Source organism: Rousettus aegyptiacus, unplaced genomic scaffold (genome assembly GCF_014176215.1).
Source record: "Rousettus aegyptiacus isolate mRouAeg1 unplaced genomic scaffold, mRouAeg1.p scaffold_m13_p_5, whole genome shotgun sequence".
Taxonomy (NCBI): Eukaryota; Metazoa; Chordata; class Mammalia; order Chiroptera; family Pteropodidae; genus Rousettus; species Rousettus aegyptiacus.
The window spans coordinates 41315225-41336041 of record NW_023416308.1 but is presented as its reverse complement, the minus strand read 5'-3'; the positions used below and the strand labels follow the sequence as shown (position 1 = coordinate 41336041).

The 20817-nt window shown below is 35.6% G+C and overlaps 1 protein-coding gene across 2 annotated transcripts in view; it reads left to right on the top strand.

Moving 5' to 3' along the window:
- Positions 1–19980, top strand: part of RNF214 (ring finger protein 214) — a 41358-nt gene extending 21378 nt beyond the window's left edge. Inside the window, exons 7-15 of one of the 2 annotated variants that reach the window (XM_016134893.2) lie at positions 15558–15654; positions 15858–15946; positions 16537–16627; positions 16828–16926; positions 17159–17535; positions 17656–17788; positions 18000–18104; positions 18340–18435; positions 19358–19980. In XM_016134893.2, the coding sequence (XP_015990379.2) occupies positions 15558–15654; positions 15858–15946; positions 16537–16627; positions 16828–16926; positions 17159–17535; positions 17656–17788; positions 18000–18104; positions 18340–18435; positions 19358–19423 (1153 nt within the window). In that variant the 3' untranslated portion in view covers positions 19424–19980. The remainder of the gene's footprint in view (positions 1–15557; positions 15655–15857; positions 15947–16536; positions 16628–16827; positions 16927–17158; positions 17536–17655; positions 17789–17999; positions 18105–18339; positions 18436–19357) is intronic. The other variant, XM_016134894.2, reaches the window with a different exon arrangement.
- The last annotated feature ends 837 nt before the right edge of the window (positions 19981–20817 follow it).

The window sequence follows — 20817 nt, the reverse complement described above, 5'->3', positions numbered from 1 at the left end:
TACTGTAGTTTTTTTTTTATCCAGTTTACTAGAGGACATCTTTGTTGCTCCCAAGTTTTGGAAATTAAGAATAAAGGTGATATAAACATCAATTTTTTTATGGACCTAAGTTTTCAACTCTGAGTAAATACCAAGAAGTCCAATGGCCGGATTATAGTATGGCAAGAGTATGTTCAGTGTTGTAGATACCACCAAACTGCCTTGCAAGGTGACGGTACCATTTTGCATTTGCACCAGTAATATATGGTGGTTATTGTTGCTCACGTTCTTGCCAGCAGTTACCGCATCAGTGTTCTGGATTTTGGCCATTCTACTAGGTGTGTAGTGGTATTTCCTTGTTTTAATTTAAATTTCTCTGATGGCAAACAATGTGGAGTATCTTTTCATATGCTTATTTGCTACTTTGTGTATCTACTTTGGTTAGATAACAATCCTTTATCAAATGTGTCTTTTGCAGATATTTTCTTCTAGTTTGTGGCTTGTCTTCTAATTCTGTTGATACTGTCTTTCGCAGAGCAGACATTTTTAATTTTAACGAAGTCTAGCTTTTCAGTTATTTCTTTCATGAATTCTGTCTTTGGTGTTCTATCCAAACAGACATCATTATACCCAAGGTCAACTGGATTTTTTCATGTGTTATCTTCTAGGAGTTTTATAGTTTTGCATTTTACATTTGGGTCTGTGATCTGTGCTGAGTTAATTTTTGGGAAAGATATAAGGTTTATGTTTAGATTCATTTTTTTTTTTTTGCATTTGAATGTCCAGTTGTTCCAGCATCATTTGTTGAAGACATTATCTTTGCTTCATTATATTGCTTTTGCCCCTTTGTCAGAGATCACATCATTATATTTGCTCGCATCTAGTTCTAGGCTCCCTATTCTGTTCCATTGATCTATTTGTCTTTTGTTGTTGTTGTTGTTTTGCCAGTTTCACACCGTCTTGATTTCTTGATTACTCTAGCTCTATACTGTCTTGAAGTTGGTTAGCATTAGTCCTCCAACTTTGTTCTTTATCAATATTGTGGCTATTCATCATAAATTAAATAGGTCTTTTTCTCTCCATATAAACTTTAGAATCAGTTTGTTGATATCCATAAAATAACTTGCTGGAATTTTGATTAGGATTGCATCGAATCTAAAGATCAAGTTGGGAAAAACTGACCTCTTAACATAATTGAGTCTTCCTACCTGTGAACATGGAATACCTCTCCATTTATTTATTTATATGTTTGTTTGTATATTTTTAGCTGATGCAACTTTTGGTTGACCTCACAGATTGCAAGGACCTTGTCAACTTACAATCTCTTATTTTTTAATTTTAATGCCTATAGCACCTGGTCTTCCTAGGGGCCTCTCCATTTATTTAGTTCTTTCAATTTGTCCATCAGAGTTACAGTTTTCTTCATACAGATTTTGTACTTGTTTCATTAAATTTATATCTTTGTATTTCATTTTTTAGGTGGTAGTGTAAATGGTATTGTGTTTTTAATTACATTTATTGGGGTAATATTAATAATATATAAATTTCAGGTGTACAACTTTATATATAAGACAACATCTGTATACTCTGTTGCACGTTCACCACCCAAAGTCTAGTCTCCTTTTGTTATCATGTATTTGACCCCCTTTACCCACTTTGCCCTCCCTCTACCCTCATTCCCCTCTGATAAACACCATTCTGTTTTCTGTGTCAGTGAGTTTGTTTTTCTTTCTTTTGTTAGATTGTTACTTTTTCTTTCAAATTCCACATATGAGTGAAATCATATGGGTTTTTCTATCTGACTTATTTTACTCAGATAATATTCTCAAGATCCATATATGTTGTCACAGATGGCAGTAGTTTATCTTTTTTATGGCTGAGTACTATTCCATCGTGTGTGTGTGTGTGGGGGGGTGTATCTTAATCCAGTTATCCCATCAATGGATACTTAGGTTGTTTCTATGTTTTGGCTATTGTGAATAATGCTACACTGAACACAGGGCTAAATATATCTTTACAAATAAGCGTTTTCGTGCTTTTTGGGTAAATACCCAAAAGAGAGATTGCTGGATCGTATTCTTAATTTTTTAAGAAATCTTTATACATTTTTCCATAGTGGCTGCACTAATTTATATTCCAATCAACGGTGTATGAGAATGCCTTTTTCTCCACATTCTCTCCAACACTTGTTATTTTTTGACTATTTGATAATGGGCATTTTGATGGGTGTGAGGTATGAACCCAATGTGGTTTTGATTTGCATGTTCCTAATAACTAGTGATCTGAACATCTTTTTGTGTCTGTTGGCCATTTGTATGTCTTCTTCATAAAAGAATCTATTTAGGTCTTTGCCCATTTTTTAATCATATTTTTTGGGGGGTCAAGTTATGTGAGTTCTTTATGTAGTTTGTGATCGGCCGGCAGAGACGAGAATGAGGGTGGGATTGAGCCAAAGCGAAGTATAAAACAGGTTTTATTAGGGTCTGCGGGCGAGGTTCACTGGGCCCGAGGAAAGGGGCCAGAGAAGTCGCACGTGTCTGGGGTATAGGCGCGGTTTTTAAAGGTTTTGGCCCCTGATGTCGGTGGGGTTACAGGGCGGGGACTTTTCCGTTTGGCTGATCTCAGGATGTCCGTGGGGTTAGAGGGTGGGGACTTCTCTGTTTGGCTGATCTCGCCGCCCCGGAAGCTTCTGCTGTAACTTTGGTCGTGAGCCGTCGGCCATCTTAGGTATTGAGCCACCTTCCCGCTGGCGTAATGGCGCCCATGAGCAACCGAACAGTTTGGATATTAGCCCCTTACCAGAGGTATTGTTTACAAATATTTTTTCCCATTTGGTTGGTTGCCTTTTCATTTTGTGTTGATGGCTTTTTTTTTTTTTTCTTTTGCTGTACCGAAGCTTTTCAATTTGATGTAGTCTCATTTGTTAATTTTTTTCTTTTACTTCCCTTGCCTTTAGGGTCAAATTCACAAAAACTCCTCTGAGACCAAGGTCCATAAGTTTTCTTCTATGTATTTTATTGGTTCAGGTCTTATATTCAAGTTTTTAATACATTTTGAGTTATTTTTTGTGTATGGTATCAGATAGCAGTCTAGTTTCATTCTTTTGCAGGTGGCTTTCTAGTTTTCCCAGCACCTTTTATTGAAGAGACTTTCTTTCTTCATGGTATGTTTTGCTTCTTTGTCAAAAATTAGTTGCCGATATATGTGTGGATTTATTGGTTTGTGTGTCTGTTTTTCTGCTATACCATAGTTGTAATTATAGTAGCTTTGTAGTGTAGTTTGAAGTCAAGGAGTGTGATAACCTCTAGCTTTGTTCTTTTTTTTCAGGTTGCTTTGGCTAGTCAGGATCTTTTGTAGTTCCATACAAATTTGAGGATTTTTTTGTTTGTTTTATTTCTGTGAAAAATACCATTGTGATTTTGATGGGGATTGCATTGAATCTGTATATTGCTTTAGATAATATGGTCATTTTAACTATGTTAATTCTTCCAGTTAATGGACATGGAATCTCTTTCCATTTCTTTGTGTCTTCTTTAATTCCTTTGAACAATGTCTTGTAGTTTTCAGTGTACAGGTTCTTTAACTCTTTAAGTTTATACCTAGATGTTTTATCCATTTTGTTGTGATTTTAAATGGGATTGTTTTCTAGTATTTCATTATTAATATATAGGAATGCAACAGATTTTTGTATATTGATTTCGTATCTTGCAACTTTAAGATGTTTGGATTTTTTTAAAATAATTTTTTGGTGGAGTCTTTAGAGTGAGTTCTCTATGTCTAGAATCATGCCATCTACAAATAGTGACAGTTTTACTTCATTTACAATTCATATGCTTTTTTATTTCTTTTTCTACTTAATTGCTCTGGTACTATGTTGTATAACAATGGTGGGGTGGAGATCCTTGTCTTGTTTCTGTTCTTAGGGGAAGGCTTTCAGTTTTCACCATTGAGTATGACATTAGTTGAGGGTTTGTTTTTATGGCCTTTATTATGTTGAGGTACTTTTCTTCTATATCCATTTTATTGAAGTGTTTTAATCATAAATGGATGTTTTATCTAGTCACATGCTTTTTCTGCATTTACTGATATGATCTTATGATTTATTTTTAGTTTGTTAATTTGATATATCACATTTATTGATTGGAGGCTGTTGAACTGTCCTTGCATTCTTGATTGTGATGTATGAACCATTTAACGTATTGTATTCTACTTGCTAGTATTTCGTTTAGCATTTTTACATCTTTGTTCATCAGAGATATTGTCTTGTAATTTTCTTTTCTGTGTGTTGTCCTTGCCTGGTTTTGGTATCAGAGTAATGTTAGCCTCGTAAAATGATTTAGTTAGTATTCCCTCCTCTTCAATTGTTTTTGAAGAAGTTGAGAAGGATTGGTAATAAATCTTTGAATGTTTGGTAGAATTCACCAGTGAAGCCATCTGGTCTTGGATTTTTGTTTTTTGGGAGGTTTTTATTATTGTGCTGTTTTCCTTACTAATGATATTTAGGTTTTCCAATTCTTCATGATTCAATCTAGGAAAGTTGTTTAGTTTTTTAAGAATATTTCCATTCTAGGTTATTGAATTTAGTGGCATAAAGCATTTCATAATGTTCTTGTATAAACACTTTCATTTCTGTGGTGTCGTGTTGTAACTTCTCTTTCTTTTCTTATTGTATTTATTTGAAGTATCGCTTTTTTTTCTGAGTCTGGCCAGAGGTTAGTCAGTTTTTTAAAAATCTTTTTATTTTTCAATTACAGTTGACATACAATATTATATTAGTTTCATGTGTACCACATAGCGATTAGACAATTAAATGATTTACGAAGTGATCACCTGATAAGTCTAGAACCCAGCTGGCACCATACATAGTTATTACAATATTATTGACTATATGCCATGCTGTACCTTATACCCCTGAGGCTGTTTTTATAACTGGCAATTTGTACGTGTTAATCCCTGTCCCTTTTTCATCCATTCTCCCAGCACCTTTTCCTATCTAGCAGTCATCGAAATGTTCTCTGCATTTATGAGTTTTGTTTATTTTGTTTTTTAGATTCCACATATAAATGAGATCACATGGCATTTGTCTTTCTCTGTCTGACCCATTTCACTCACCATAATGCTCTCTAGGTCCATCCATGTGGTTTCAGATGACAAGATTTCATTCTTTTTTTTTAATGGCTGAATAATATTCCATTTTATAAATCTATCACCTCTTATTTATCCATTTATCCATCAATGGACAGTTAGGTTGCTTTCCTGTCTTAGCCCTTGTAAACAATAGTGCAGTGAACATAGGGATGCATATGTCTTTTTGAATTAACATTTTGGGTTTCTTCCGATAAATACCCAGAAGTGGGATTACTAGGTCCTTTTAAAGTCTGTTTTGTCTGATATAAGTATTGCTACTCAGTCTTTTTTGCATTTCCATTTGCCTGAAATATATTTTTCTATCCCTTTACTTTCAGTCTATGTGTCTTTCAATCTGAATTGGATTTCTCGTAGGCAACATATCTATGGGTCATGTTTTCTTATTCGTTCAGCCATCCTGTGTCTTTTAATTAGAGCATTTAATCTGTTTACATGTAAAATAATTATTGATATATATGTTGTTACTGCCATTTTATTAGCTGTTTTCTGATTGTTTTCGTAGTTCTTTATTCCTTTCTTATTCTCTTGCTCTCTCTTGTATGTCGTTGACTTCTCGAGTGTTGTGTTTGGATTCCTTTCTCTTTATTTCTTGTATATCCCTTGTAGATTTTTGGATTGTAGTTACCATGTGCTTACCATGTAGTTACCATGTGCCATGTATACCAAGCTTTGTTTATAGCAGTCTATTTTAAGTCGATGGTTGTTTAAGTTAAAACACATTCTAAAATGTACCATTTTTACTCACCCTCTTCCATGTTTATGTTTTTGTCATTATTATTTACTACTTTTGTGCATATATTTTTGTGTGTATCCCTTAATTTAGTGTTGTAATTATATATGATCATCCTACTTTTGTCTTTTAACCTTTGTGCTTGCTTTACTGTTGGTTGATTTGCTGCTTTTATTATGTGCTTGCCTTTGTCAGTGAGCATTTTTTCCTTTGTGATATTTTCTTATTCAAATTTTTGATTCTTTTTTCTTCTTTAAGAAGTCCCTTTACCATTTCTTATAGTACTGGTTTGGTGGTAATGAACTCCTTCAGCTTTTTCTTGTCTGTGATATTCTTAAATATATTGAGACTAGTTTTGTGCCCCAACGTATGGTCTGTCCTTGATAATTTTTCATGTGTACTTGAGAAGAATGGTGTTCTGTCATTTTGGGATGTAAAGTTCTAAAATATTGATAAAGTCCACTTGGTATAATGTGTCATTTAAGGCTGGTATTTCCTAGTTGACTTTCTGTCTAGATGATCTATCCATTGCTGTCAATGGAGTATTTGGGTTTCCTACTTATATTTTTAATAATTGCATTTTTGTCAGTTTCTTCCTTTTGGTCTGTTAGTAATTCCTTTATATATTTTGGTGCTCTCAACTTGGGTGCATATATATTGATAAATGTTATGTTTTCTTGATGAGCCGTCCCCTTTGTCATTATAAAATGTCCATCTTTGTTTCTTGTTACCTTTTTTATTTTGAAATCTATTTTGTCAGATATAAATACTGCTACACCTGCTTTTTTTCTGGATGCCATTTGCTTGAAGTATCATCTTCCACCCCTTCACTTTGAGTCTGTGTTTGTCTTTGGAGCTGAGTAAGATGTGTCTCCTGTAGGCCTTTTGTTTGTTTGTTTTTTTGATCCATTCACTACTGTGTGTTTTGATTGGTGAGTTCAGTTCATTTACATTTAGGGTGATTATTGATATATGAGGACTTACTACAGCCATTTTTTCTTTTGTTTTCTAGTCGCTCTGTATCTCCATTGTTTCTTTTCCCTTATGATTCTGTCTGCTATGTTAGTTCGGCAGTTTTCTGTGATTTTTTTTCCTTCATTTCCTTTTTTTTCAATGTTTTGTGTCTTGGCTCCGAATTTTTATTTTGTGGTCACCATTAGGTTTGTGTAAAATGTCTTATACATATAAGAATTGTTTTTCTTTTGATCACCTGTTGTCTTCATTCACCTGTACTTGTTCAGTCTTTTTTCTTCTCCCCTTTTATTATTTTGTTGTCGCAAATTATCCCTTTTTATCTTGTGCATTCATTACCAAATTACAGTAGTTATAGTTATTTTTAATGTCCCCTTTTTCCCCTCTTTAACCTTTATGTTATAATTGTTTAATATTCTATTCTGAAGTAGATTTGCAGATTCCTGCTTCTCTCTGTCTGTTAGTCATTTTATTCAAAGTTTCGTAAACTTTTGTCTTTATTTCCAGCAAAAGAGCTCCTTCAAACAATTCTCGAAATTCAGGGCTTATGTTAAATTCTCTCAGCTTTTGTTTGGAAACATCTTTATTTTTCTTATCTGAAAGATAACTTTGTTGTATATATTATTCTAGGCTAATGGTTTCTCTCTTTCAATATTTTGAATATTTCTTTTCACTCTCTTCTGTCATGTTTCTAGTAATAAATCAGATGATAATCTAATGGGATTTCTTTTGTAGGTTAGTTTATTCCCCCTGCCTGGCTGCCTTGAGAATTCTTTGTCATTAATTTTTGACATTTTAATAAAATGTGCCTTCAAGAAGGTCTTTTTGCAATTATATAATTATGTATTCTGTTAGCTTCCTTTACTCTAAAGTCTAGTTTTTTCCTTAGGCATAGAAAGGTCTCATCAATTTTTTCTTTGAGTAAGCTTTCTGTTTCCTTCGCCCTCTCTTCTCCTGGCACACCTAATATTCTTAAGTTGCTCTTTCTAATGTAGTCAGATAGTTCTTATAGAGTTATTTTTATTATTATTTTTTTTAACTTAGTTCCCTCTCTTTTCCCCCCTAAGACATTCTAGTTTTCTGTCTTCTTATTTCTTCCACCTGGACTGTTTTATTTCTAATGTTATAACGCATCACTCATCTCATTTATTGAGGTCCTCAGTTCCAGAATTTCTTTTTCGCTCTTTTTTTATAGTTTCAGTCTCTTTGGTAAAGTATTCCTTTTGTTCATTAATTTTATTCTTCAGGTGATTGAGCTGCCTTTCTGAGTTTTCTTGTATATCATTGCAACCTTTAATTCTCTGTTATTTAAATCATAGTCTTCCGTGACTTTGAGTTTGTTTTCTAAAGACTTTTGCTTTCAAGTTACCTAGGTTGTTTGCGATGTTTGATAGATTGAAGTAGTGATCTCTTTTCTCATTTAGATACTGTTTTGCACTCAGCAGTTCAGCAGGATGATAGGTAGGTGCTTTGTTTTCCTATAAAAGGTATTACAGTGCAGGTTTTTGTTTTCTGTTACCTGCACTATTTGTGTCTCAGATTGCAGTAGAGTCAAGTTGCTTTGGTTTAGGAAGATGCCACCTACGTACTGGCATGGTGGATATCCCCCTTAGACCAGGTCTCCTTGATTGTACGGTACCACTGTAGTGGGGGAATGTGGTGGGTGATGGAGAACTGATTTTGATAGCTCTCAGAGCTAACTCCTTTTTTCTGCTGTGTGTTTGGCTTTGCTGGGTGCTGCCAGGGCTTTTTGAGCAGAGGAAGCAGGTTCACAATCTCACAGTTCCTTTTTTCTTCCAGTAATGGTGGTAGGCAACACTACATTATTTAACGCTTTCCTAGCCACCTCTACCCGGCCCTGCTGTGATAGAGAGGAGGATAAGGGAGATGGCTTTTCTGGGAGGAAAACTGCTTCTCCCCCTCTTACCCTCCATTCTGTAGTGTGAGGGCTGCAGCCTGACTTCTCCCATACTACCATGTTCACTGGAGCCACGGTTTGTGTTGAACTGCTTCCGGGTTTTTTTGGATGATGTATCTTTTCAAGTATTTTATCCATGTAAAAAAAGAGGCATGTTGTTTTCTTACTATTTTACTACACAATAATCTTTTTATCATACATTCATTTTGCAAATATTTTCTCCCAGTCCATGACTTGCCTTTACACTTTATAAGTGTCTTGAAATGCAAAATTTTAAATTTTGATAAAATCCAGTTTACCTTTTTTTTCTTTTGTAATTCATGTATTTTGTGTCCCAAGAAATCTTTGCCTAATCCAAAGCAAAAATCAGTTTAGTTGGAAGAATGGCATTGTTTACATCTTTGTAAGTGTCTTTAACAGAAGAAGTGCAATCATCCTAATTCTGCATTTAATTTATTGTAATATGTTGTTTTGGTTAAAGTATATGAAGGTAATCTGGCAATAAACACAGATCTATAATTGGAAAAGTGAGGAGTATTTTAATACCCTTTTTAGATAATTGTAGACATTCTCTTTGATAGTTCCCTGAAACTTTACAGGCAATAGGTGCTTAAAGGAGTAGTTGCATTGTGAAATCTGAAACCACATCAATGAACATTTTGTACTGTTAACTAAAATCCATTGGCTTACTTTGCAGTTTGAATGGATCATTTAACCATGTTGTGTAGGGGAGGAAAAACTTTAACCTCTACCCTGTTAGGTTCAGCATCTGGGGCCTGCGAATTAAAATGTCAAAGACAAATAAACAGGAGGAAAAATCAGTTTACGTATGCAACGTGATTCATGTGGGAGAACTCAGTAATGATAAACTCAAAGGGGTGGTTAGAATTGGGGGCTTATATATCATCTTTGTAGGTGAAGGGGAGAGGTGAAAAAGGCACCTATGAGAAGATAAGTGACTTCTTAAAAGGAGGGAAGAAAGGGCACGTGTGTGACATCTTGGGAAGATAAATGAGTTTTCAGGAGAACAAATTAGAGACAAGTTTGTGATGATATACAAGTATGAGTAGTTTTTCTGTCTCCTTCAGAGCCATAAAACTCCACTGGAGGAAGGAGTTAGGGCGGTTTTTATTTGCATTTGCTCTCTTCAGAGTAGAACTGCCCTGAAGAGGAATTTATAATAGCCTTATTTTCCAGAAGTTGCTGCTTTTAGTCAGATAAGGGAAGCTCCTGGAAGGCTTTTTTTCTGCATCTGTCGAACCTCAAATATCTTCAGCTTAAAATAATCTTTATACCTATTCTGGAATTCCATGTGGGTCTCAGTATTGATTTGGTAATGATGCATTGGTAGTTTGGAAAATATTGGTTCAGAGATACTCAGTTCTTCCAATTGTTGACACATTTTATTATATAATATTTAAAGAATCACATTAGTTTATATCACTATTGACTTTATCAAAATAGTCTTTATAAGTAGTGGGACCCTTCAAGCTCCCAGTGGCTCGTACAGATTTTCCAAAATTCTAATTTTTGCTTGAAAGTAAGAATTTTATCGTTGGCAATATGTCAATTGTTTTCTTTGAAATAGCATGAGTTCTCCATTCATTTTTTAGTCACATCTGCCAAATTGTCATATTCAGATATAGTTTATCTACCAGTTGTTTTTTAAGTAAAAATGGTGTCTCATGAAAAGATAGGTTAGTTCAACTCATAACTCTACATGTTCTCACAAGTGTTTTTCCTTGAAACAACCATTATACTTTGGCATGTAACATTTAATCAATTAGAATATTTAAAAGACGTGTATTTAAGGGTGGAGATTTAATAAAATGTTTTTTATGGCTTTATCACGGGCATCCTTAAGTAAAACTGCCCCCCTCCCCACAACTGCAAGTATGTGTGTGGTGCCAATATTTTTATCCACTATTGTTTTTATACTGTAAGTGCCCTATAAGTGTCAACACAGTTGTTCTACGATAAACCATGAGATTCAAAAGAGTTATTCAACTTGTATAATTTGAGCATTACTTGTGTTCATTGCCAACAATTCTCACACACCATCATCTTTGGTATAAATTGGTGCCAATACAAGACGAATGTAAACAAAATAGCAAGTCTAATCAGGTCTGTATATTTGTTTATTTGTAAAGCAAAATTATAATTCCACAGATGAAATCTTAAGTCTTCAAATTTGCAGCAAATTCTTTGATGAATTACTGTATCATTGAAAAGTGAAACTGAAACCAACTTTCCATCCAGCAGGCATGTATGTCGCAGTGTCTGTCATCTGTACAGAGGTGTGCTTCAGTTAATGCAGTGCAGTAACTTACTTGGGTAGGGTGCCTCCATGGCTTTTTTACTTTTAATTTAAAAGGATTTAATAGTTTTTGAATTTTTAAAGAATTCATCACATCTGCATTTAAAATAATTCTGTTTTTTCCGCCAAGTAGTCTCAAAATGTCAGTATAACTTAAATAGCACAATATAATTAGAAAATGCTCTGTTGCTTAAGATACAGTAAGGTAAATTATTAACATCTATAAAGCCAAGAGGATGGCTTTTGTCATACTTTGGTTTTTTATTTACAATTTTCCCAGTTTCTGTGGAGTAGATTCTTTCCAAGAGTCAGAAACCGCTAGGCCAGTTGCATCTTTTTTTAGTATCTTTAGATATAATCTTCCTTTTTTGAACCAGTGATTCATTTTTAAATATGAGAAAAGTTACCAATAAAATTTATTTTAGAAAATATTAAAATAAAGAAGAGTTTTCAAAATATTTTATATATTTAAAAAATATTATTACAGAGCAAAGTAACAAAAAGTACTCGTTTCTACCTAGATACATGGAGAACTTCAAATTTTACAATAATTTATTTGACAATAATGAGATGATAGAAATAATAGCAAGTATTACTAAAGGTAGCTAGTGAGCACAACAGAAGTACTAAGAAGGAAAAAATTTGAGAGGTTGAATTATGCCCTAAACCTACCTTAGAAAATGCTAGAAAACATAAGAATACCGAAGTATATGTTCCAAAGTGATTATATCACATGCCATGTGGTCTCAGGAGAACTCCATTGTACACTCATGAAAGAATGAGAATGAAAAAGGCAAATAGTATTATTATGAAATTAGTTTTTGCTTCATGGACCAGGCCCTCCAATGTTTTTGGGGACTGTGAACTATATTGTACAAAGTGCTATCCTAAATTATTTCTTTCGTACCTAGGGTTTGCATTACTAACTCTGTGCTAGTGACACTGTCATCTATATCAGCAGCCCAGATTACACCTCCAAGTGTTGGATTTAGAAATCCACTGTCTGCTGAATTACCTGGATTGCTTCCTTAACTTGGTGCTCTCTGGCTTTTGCACATGCTATTTGTTTTTCCCCGAATTTTCTTATTTCTTTTGTTTACCAGGAAAACTACTGGGTTGTGGGCCTGTTGGGGGCAGGGACTGGGCATCTTTATGTCCCCAGATTTTAGCAGAATGCCTAGCATGCTTAGTAAATGTTGTTGAGTTAAATTGAATCAGGGAAGAATACCAGCTTCATAAACAATAAATTTACAGTTCATTCCAGGGTAAAGTTTTTTCTGCTTTATGTCTGATCTCATTTATTCTCATTTGTATTAGCTTCAATTTCAGAGAAAAGGCATTCATAAGCTATCCCAAATTTAGGACAGATAATGCTATATATTAACTGGCCCAACAGTTTTTGTTTTGTTTCCTTTTGCCTTGTCTAGGGCATAAGATATTCTGAAAGGAAGGTATTTGGGCTGAGTTCTCAACATCTTAATTTTTAGCTCACTGTCTGACTGTTGAGGATATTTCACAGACTCTTAGCATCTGCTTTTCTCCATTAAAACCACCTGTTTTCCACTACTGCTAGTGGTGGAGAAAATGCATACTACATATACGTTAGTTTCTCTGAAGGAAGGTGTTCTAACATCCAAGTGATAACTAACATTTACTAAGTTCTTAACTACATGCCAGAGATGATTCTAAGTGTGTTACATATTTTAACTCATTTAATATACATAACAGTAGAAGAGGTAGATTCTTTTATTATCTCCATTTTACTTTAAGAAAATGAGGTACAGAAAAGTTAAGTAACTTGCCAAAGGTTGCATAGATTGTAATAGGGTCTGGATATGAACTCAGAGCTTAATTTGGCTCTAGAGTTGTGTTGTTAACTACTGTAAGTAGCTTCCTCTCAAATCTAAATACATTACTTTTATCATAACCTACGTTAGTACATATGCACAGGTAGGTGCTCATTATAGCACTATTTGTAATTGTGAAATTAAAAATAACTTGAGTACCTAAATATGATATATATGTACAATGGATAGTTATTTTAAAATCTCATTTTTGAAGAATAATTAATGATATGAAAAAATACATTTGGTTGAAAGAGTAAGATAAAAAAATCAGTCTTTGAGAAGCATATATAATGGATTCGTATATCACATATATATACAGATATTTAAAAAGACTAAGAAGAATTATAATAATGATTCTTAGTACTGCAGTTGTAAGAAATTGAGTTAAAAATACTTCACAAAGAACATTTGTTGGATATGTCTCATGTTCTAGACACTATATTAAATTTTTTACGTATATTTCCTTAGTGAATTCTTCCATTAGTCTCATGTTGCAGGAAGTACTCATTTTTTGGGTGAAGAAACTGAGGCCTAGGAAGTTTAGGTATCTTGTCTAGGATCACATAACCAATAAATGGAAGAGTTGATACCTCTACATTAGATTCTCTGTTTTATATTTTCTAAACTTTTTATAATTTATTATTCACATAATCAAAAACAATATTAATTTTAAAAATTATGCAAACATCGGGACCTACAACAAGTCAGGCTTGTACAGCCTGGTAGTATTTATTCATTTGAACCATTGAGTCCCTGAACTAGCTATGCAAAATAACAGAAGCATAGGACTTGAAAGAAATTAGACCAAGCATTTAAAAAGTTAAAATAGACTCAGTGATTTCTATTCTACCAATATTTTTTTGACTGTCTAGGGAACTGATTTTTTTTCTGGCTTGGGTAGCAGGTAGTAGTACCCTTTAGTAAAGTGAAATCGGATATATACCTATGTTACAGGTTAATTAATATATAAGGCTGAACATTTTTATGACTGTTTAAGTTGTTTGCTAGTAGTTGTTGTGACTGTGGTTATGGTTGATAGCAATCCCTCTTCTCTTTTATCTCAGTGAGGTAGATGTGGCCAAATGCCCAAAGGAAAAAATTTTTTTGTGTGTGAATATATGGAAGCCTCCATGGGCACTGTAAGAGGATTTTTCTAATATAACATATATCTGTAGTTAACAAATATATTTAATGAGTTAGAGATGTTCAGTGAGCATCTGTAATTTTCAAGAATAACATCGATCAAAGAAGGCAACTGTTATTTTTTTCCTACACTTATCCCATTGTCAAAGAGTGACTAGTAGGCTAAATGGGATAATTGATTGACCCCATAACATATTTCATATATCTTACAGTAAGAGAATCCTGACTCATATTTTTAAACTTGAGGAATATGTTGTAGCAGGAAAACACATCTACCTATAAACCTTTATCTAAAGAACTATTAGAGAATTTTTCCTCTGCAAAGAAGTTAATTTGGAGAGGACAACACATGGAATCCAAGGAAGAAAATGCCACCTACTCATTTCTGTTACATAAGTAGTCCTTGTCTGTAGAGCGGCAGACTAATGTTAGTGAATCAATGAATGAATGTGTATGTCACACACACACATACCTTATATACTTCATTGTGAAATACAGATCAGGGATGTGTGGAGGATTGGTTCAAGTGTAAAAAGAGACCTCAGAATTTATTAAGTGAATTGCTCCCTTTAAAATATATACAGCTACTGAAAATCGAGAAGAGGAATAAAAAATTGTTTCACCGAAGAAAACTGGGAACATTTTTTTTAAAGAAGTAACTCTTCCCAACCTTTTCTTCTTATTGTCACCTTTTAAAATCCAGCAAAAATAATTGAAACATTTCCAGGTTATTCTGTCCACTGATCTGGATAATCCTGTTGCTTTCAGCCATAAAACTTATTATAGTCAAGTGTAATACAAGGAATTTCTTTTGCTGGCTCTGTTCCTTTATTGGTATCTTCAGTCCCAAGCAGGGTGCTTGACTGGCCTACCTCCTCAGAAATCCCTCAGTACTAGGCGAACCAGGCATTTGGTCACGTTAATCCAGTGTGTGTAGTACACTGTAGGCATGGAGCTTGGTGGGGTGTGAAATGTAAGAAGGAAGGAAAGTGATGGAAATGAGAAGTCTTGAAGTATGAAGAGATTATTTTCTTTTGAAGAATGTTTGCTATAGCTGAGAAAATAGGAAAATCAGTAAGCCAGTAACTGTGTGCTTAGTAATGAATTAGAGGTAAATATTAAATGGACCCTTGTGTTTGGTCCTGCCTTCTTCAGTACCCATGTGAAAAGACAAGTTGGGAAATAATTGGAACGCCATAATGATTTTGAGCCCTCTTTGGATATAGAAGAATGTTCTGCATTCAGGGGTTTTTGTTCTAGATGTATTCTTTCCTTCTCTGGGTAACTTTAGGAAGTGGAGATGTGAACATTTTAACATTTAATTTTTACGTTCAAATTTTGCTTGCCTTTATGCAGTTACCACTTTAAATATTATTTGTCTGTATCTATAGTTAATACTTAGAGTAAGACTTCCTGTACTATACCTGGTAGACCAATTTTGGGTTTTACTTTGCCTTAGTGTCTTTCTCCTCTTAGCTTTATTCTTGGTTTCTTATCTTACAGAGAGGTGTGGGAAATGGAACTGGATAGACTCAAGAATCAGGATGGCGAAATAAATCGGAACATTATGGAAGAGACAGAACGGGCCTGGAAGGCAGAGGTGAGAAGAGCTGCTATGTTGAAGGCCTTTATTTTGGGCTTCCAGACGGTGTATCTTTTCAGTATAGTATTACACCACTAAGCCATGTAAATATTATACCATATAGGCACTAAGCATTTGCATTTGTTTTAACTTTCTAGGGGTAGCTTTGTGTATGTAAAATTAATAAAAAATTTGTGTGTGTGTGGGTGTGGTTTCCTCAGATCTTATCACTAGAAAGTCGGAAGGAGTTGCTGGTACTGAAGCTAGAAGAAGCAGAAAAAGAGGCTGAACTGCACCTTACTTACCTCAAGTAAGTACCTTCCCATTCTAGAATTTTAACAGTCCTTCCATTTTGTGTTTGTTTTTCGTTTTGTTTTTTTTTTTTTTAGGTTTTAAATCCTAGGCCAGCTAGTCTGTTACGTATTCTGTCTTCACAGGAATTTCAAGGTCATCTGTCTGTGTAATAGCAATTGTTCAGTGATTTGTTTTCCCATATTATAAACTTCCTCATTCTCTAACTCTTCCTTTCTACAGTTTTTCAGTTTTGTATTTTCTATTGTATTATTTCCAGTTGTATAAACAGTACCTTTTATGCTATCAAAGCATAACAAATATCTTTGAAGATTTGTTTCTTATGTAGTCTTTTCTCCTCTTTTTGCCTTGGAATCTGGATGACCCTGTGGCATTTTTAGGTAGACAAAAACCTTGTTTCTGTGGTTAGTCTTCTTTCTCCAATAGTTGGCTTAGGAGATGCTGTAATTAAAGTGAGGGAAAGACCTAGATCCTTGGCTTTCTTTTGCATCTGGTTCAGTCTCCTCTCTCCAGCTAGTATATGCTATCTCAGAGAGTTAGGAGTTAGGCATTCTTTAATTCTGTAAATTCCTGTTGGTTCCTTGAAAGGTCAACTCCCCCAACACTAGAGACAGTTCGTTCCAAACAGGAGTGGGAGACAAGACTAAATGGAGTTCGGATGATGAAAAAGAATGTTCGGGTAAGTGTACTAGTGGGCAATCGTTGAGTCTGAATTAATCTGTGCTTAAACACTTCTGGTGATAGGGAGGGATGTCTTGCCTTGCTGCTTAGAGCCTATTCTACCCCTCCCTTTGTTTTGTTCATATTAGATGGTATTCTCTTTCTAGAGAGGTTCACCCAACTAAGCAGTAAAAAATGATCCTTTTCTTTCTTTTCTAGGACCAATTTAATAGTCATATCCAGCTAGTGAGGAATGGAGCCAAACTGAGCAGCCTTCCTCAAATCCCTACTCCCACTTTGCCTCCACCCCCATCAGAGGTATGAATGATGGTTTTGGGGGTCAACCTTTCTGTTGGTGGCAGCATCCGTCTTTCGCTTGTTCTTTGTAAGAAGATACTGGTTTTATGTTAGTTTTGGTATTATTTGGTATGAGAGTTATGTTAGTTTTGGTATTATTTGGTATGAGAGTTGTTCATTTAATTTTGTTCTAGTTTCCTAAACTTTAATTTTCTTCCTTTCTTTTCTGTTCTCCACCTCTTCTCCTCTACAGACAGACTTCATGCTTCAGGTGTTTCAACCCAGTCCCTCTCTGGCTCCTCGGATGCCCTTCTCCATTGGGCAGGTCACAATGCCCATGGTTATGCCCAGTGCAGATCCCCGTTCCTTGTCTTTCCCAATCCTGAACCCTGCCCTTTCGCAGCCCAACCAGCCTTCCCCACCCCTTCCTGGCTCCCATGGGAGAAGTAGCCCTGGCTTGGGTTCCCTTGTGGGCCCCCATGGTCCACACATCCCTCCTGCCGCCTCCATCCCGCCTCCCCCAGGCCTGGGTGGTGTTAAGGCTTCTACTGAAACTCCCCGGCCCCAACCAGTAGATAAACTGGAGAAGATCCTGGAAAAGCTGCTGACTCGGTTCCCACAATGCAATAAGTAAGTATCTTTAAGGACTAATTTTTAAGTTTGTCAGAGAAATGTTTATGGACTAAAATAAGGGAGATGTCATGGATCTTCCCCTTGAGTATAGCATAAAATCTCTCCTTTTCTTTTTAGGGCCCAGATGACCAACATTCTTCAGCAAATCAAGACAGCACGTACTACCATGGCAGGCCTGACCATGGAGGAACTGATCCAGTTGGTAGCTGCACGACTGGCAGAACATGAGCGAGTGGCAGCAAGTACTCAGGTAAGACAAGCTACTTGGGAGAGAACTCAAACCTGTTGAGATGTTGGGGAAGAGGCCAGTTTCAGAAAAATTGGAGGTGAGAAGCAGCGCTGCAGTCAGGGGTATCTAGTCTGCTTTTTTCTTTGCTTGCCTGGGAACTTAATGATTGCTTTTTGTTATATGCTCTGTGACTCAGACTCTTTCCTTACTCTGACATTGTTTCTGCCCACAGCCACTTGGTCGCATCCGGGCCTTATTCCCTGCTCCATTGGCCCAAATCAGTGCTCCAATGTTCTTGCCTTCTGCTCAAGTATCATACCCTGGAAGATCTTCACATGTAAGACTCTTTTTCTTTAAAGTAGGATGCAAAAGGGACGGGTGGGTTAGTGAAGAAGGGGCAGGTTTATAGATGCACTGCGGTGAGAAACCATGATCTCAGCAAGAATCTGTATTTGAACTTTTATTTCTTCTGCTGTAAAGTCTTTTTGCTACATGGATGGAATTATGGACATCGTAGGCAAGGAGACCCAGAGGTTTCTTACTCTTTTGACCATCCTTTCTCTGTTCTGCAGGCTCCAGCCACCTGTAAGCTGTGTCTTATGTGCCAGAAACTTGTTCAGCCCAGTGAGCTGCATCCAATGGCATGTTCCCATGTGTTGCATAAAGAGGTGGGTGCTCCATACCTTCTTTATTTTCTACTCTTTTCTTTTCTGACAACTGAGATAATTTAACTTTTCTTGAACATCGAAGTGTTGATACTCATCGTTAATATCTAAACAAAGTTTTTAGTAAATTGTGGTTTAAACATCAGTAGAATTCAGGATACTGTCTGCGAGGATCTCCCAGCTTCCTTTTATTGTGTATCTTTTTAGGGGACTGGATAAGTAATTCACAGTAGAGCAATTCATATTAGAGTACTCTCTGAGAAAATTAACAATAAGATATACATATCTTAACTGTTGTTTCAAATATAGCATTTTCAAGAGACTTTGCTTAGATGAGAGGAATGGAATAGGGAACCTCAATTTGAGATTATTAACTCTATTAACAGAATAGCTTGAAGGCCTGCCTGTTAGAGATTATCTTCTCAAACTGACGAATTATTCTCATCTTTTATTATGTTACCAGGCAGAGTTAAGTCTCTTAGTTGCAGGAATGATTTCTTTTTTACTATTTTATTTTGTTTGTTTCGTTTTTCCAAAAGGTAGAAACTGAATTTATATCTAAATTCTTGGTAAGGGAAAATCCTGAATAAGATTTGAGAATAATAGCTATTAGGAAATGGAAGCTCATCTCAGCCTAAATGGATCATAAGAAAGAGTAAGCCTAGATATTCAACAAAAAGCAGCTTCATGCTATTATTAGCTGATTGCGAATATTTCCTATAAAAAGAACAGGTTTACCTGCTCTGAAGATTTTGGTGGGGTGTGGGTAAGAGCCAGTGAAATAGCCCTCTTCCCTCTGTGATAAGAGCTTTTCTGACTTAGTAAAGATTCCTTAGATCTGTTGAACCTTAATGGCACCCTCTCTCCTCCTTCCCTCCATCTTTCCGGATAAACCTGAGGTATGTTTTTCTTTCTTTCCTTTTAGTGTATCAAATTCTGGGCCCAGACCAACACAAATGACACTTGTCCCTTTTGTCCAACTCTTAAATGACGGACCTGACTGGGGAGGAAGAAGAGGAGAAACTGATGTGAACAGGAAGCGCGGGTTCAGATTTCTAAAACTCTATATTTATACAGTGACATATACTCATGCCATGTACATTTTTATTATATAGATAATGTGTGTATAGAAAGTCTGTATTCAAATGTTCGTAAATGAAAGTATGTATATTATGCAGAAATGGTCTGTCCCCTTCATCTTGCAATTCCTTTGGGGGATACAGAGTGTAGTTAAGATGATGTTTAGTTTGATCTTGCAATTATGATATTCCTGCCTAGGGCTGTTTTCAAATACAATATAAAAACCATCTAGGGAGCTGCTATTGCTCTAAGGCCATCCTGCTTTGATTTGGCTCAACTGCTAGTCCATTTTCTTAAGGTTCATGTATGCAGATTTGAATTCTGGTGCTCACTTGCAGTCCAACCAGATGCCTTGCTTACTGAAAGCCTCCAGAATCCTTGGTGTTGTGTTAGCAACTCTACTCCAAATGGATAAAGTGAGACTGATGGGGGGTAGGGAAATGTAACCCTAATAGTTTGACTTTTCATTGAATATTTTACTGTGTTAATGCTCATTATTTGTACATAGATTTTAGGTTTACAGAATATTCTGTTTTACATCAGCACAATTCACAGTCCAAGAATAACAATATAACCAGGTCCCATTTCCCCATGCCCCCACAAACTTCTGTCAACCCTAATTCCTAGATAGTCATATCTTTAGAAACTAGCACGACCTACAGGTCTTTCCTGGGCCAAGCCATCTTTTGCCACCACTGACTTGGCCAACCTCGTGAAGTCCTTACCTTTTCCCCTTCACTTCTGGTCTCCTAGTCTAGCTTACCCCCTCCCCCTTGATGGTTAAGGCAGTTGGTTCACAAACAAGTTGTTTAGTGACCTTGAGTGAGTTCCAGGCAGGCACTGGGGTGAGGAGATGTCTATGCAAAATTACTTTCAGAATGATCTTGGGATGCTGGGTTTTAATTTTTGAAGCAAGAAAGCTATGGAGGACATGTTTCCTATCTTGGGAAAAATGGAGACCAAAATGATGTGAAGAAGGGAGATTGAGTTTCAGGTTTATAAGTCATTTGTTCTATGGATAGCTATCTGGAACTAGCTTATTTTGCCACGTCTGCTTATTGAGCACTTCTGGTTTTTAGGTTTATACCTGGGAAAGCTATGACTCTTTTAGAGTTTTGAATCTTTTCCCATCCTTTTTACTCCTATCAGAAATGTCTTCAGTGCCCTCCTTTTCTTTTGGAATTAAACAAGTAAAAATGAAGTGTTAATTTAAAAAAAAATAGCTCTAGGGAAAGGACATTATTATATTACCAATAGCTAAATTTTCCCATTCTGGGACCTGAAAGTGGTTACTGGCACTAGCAA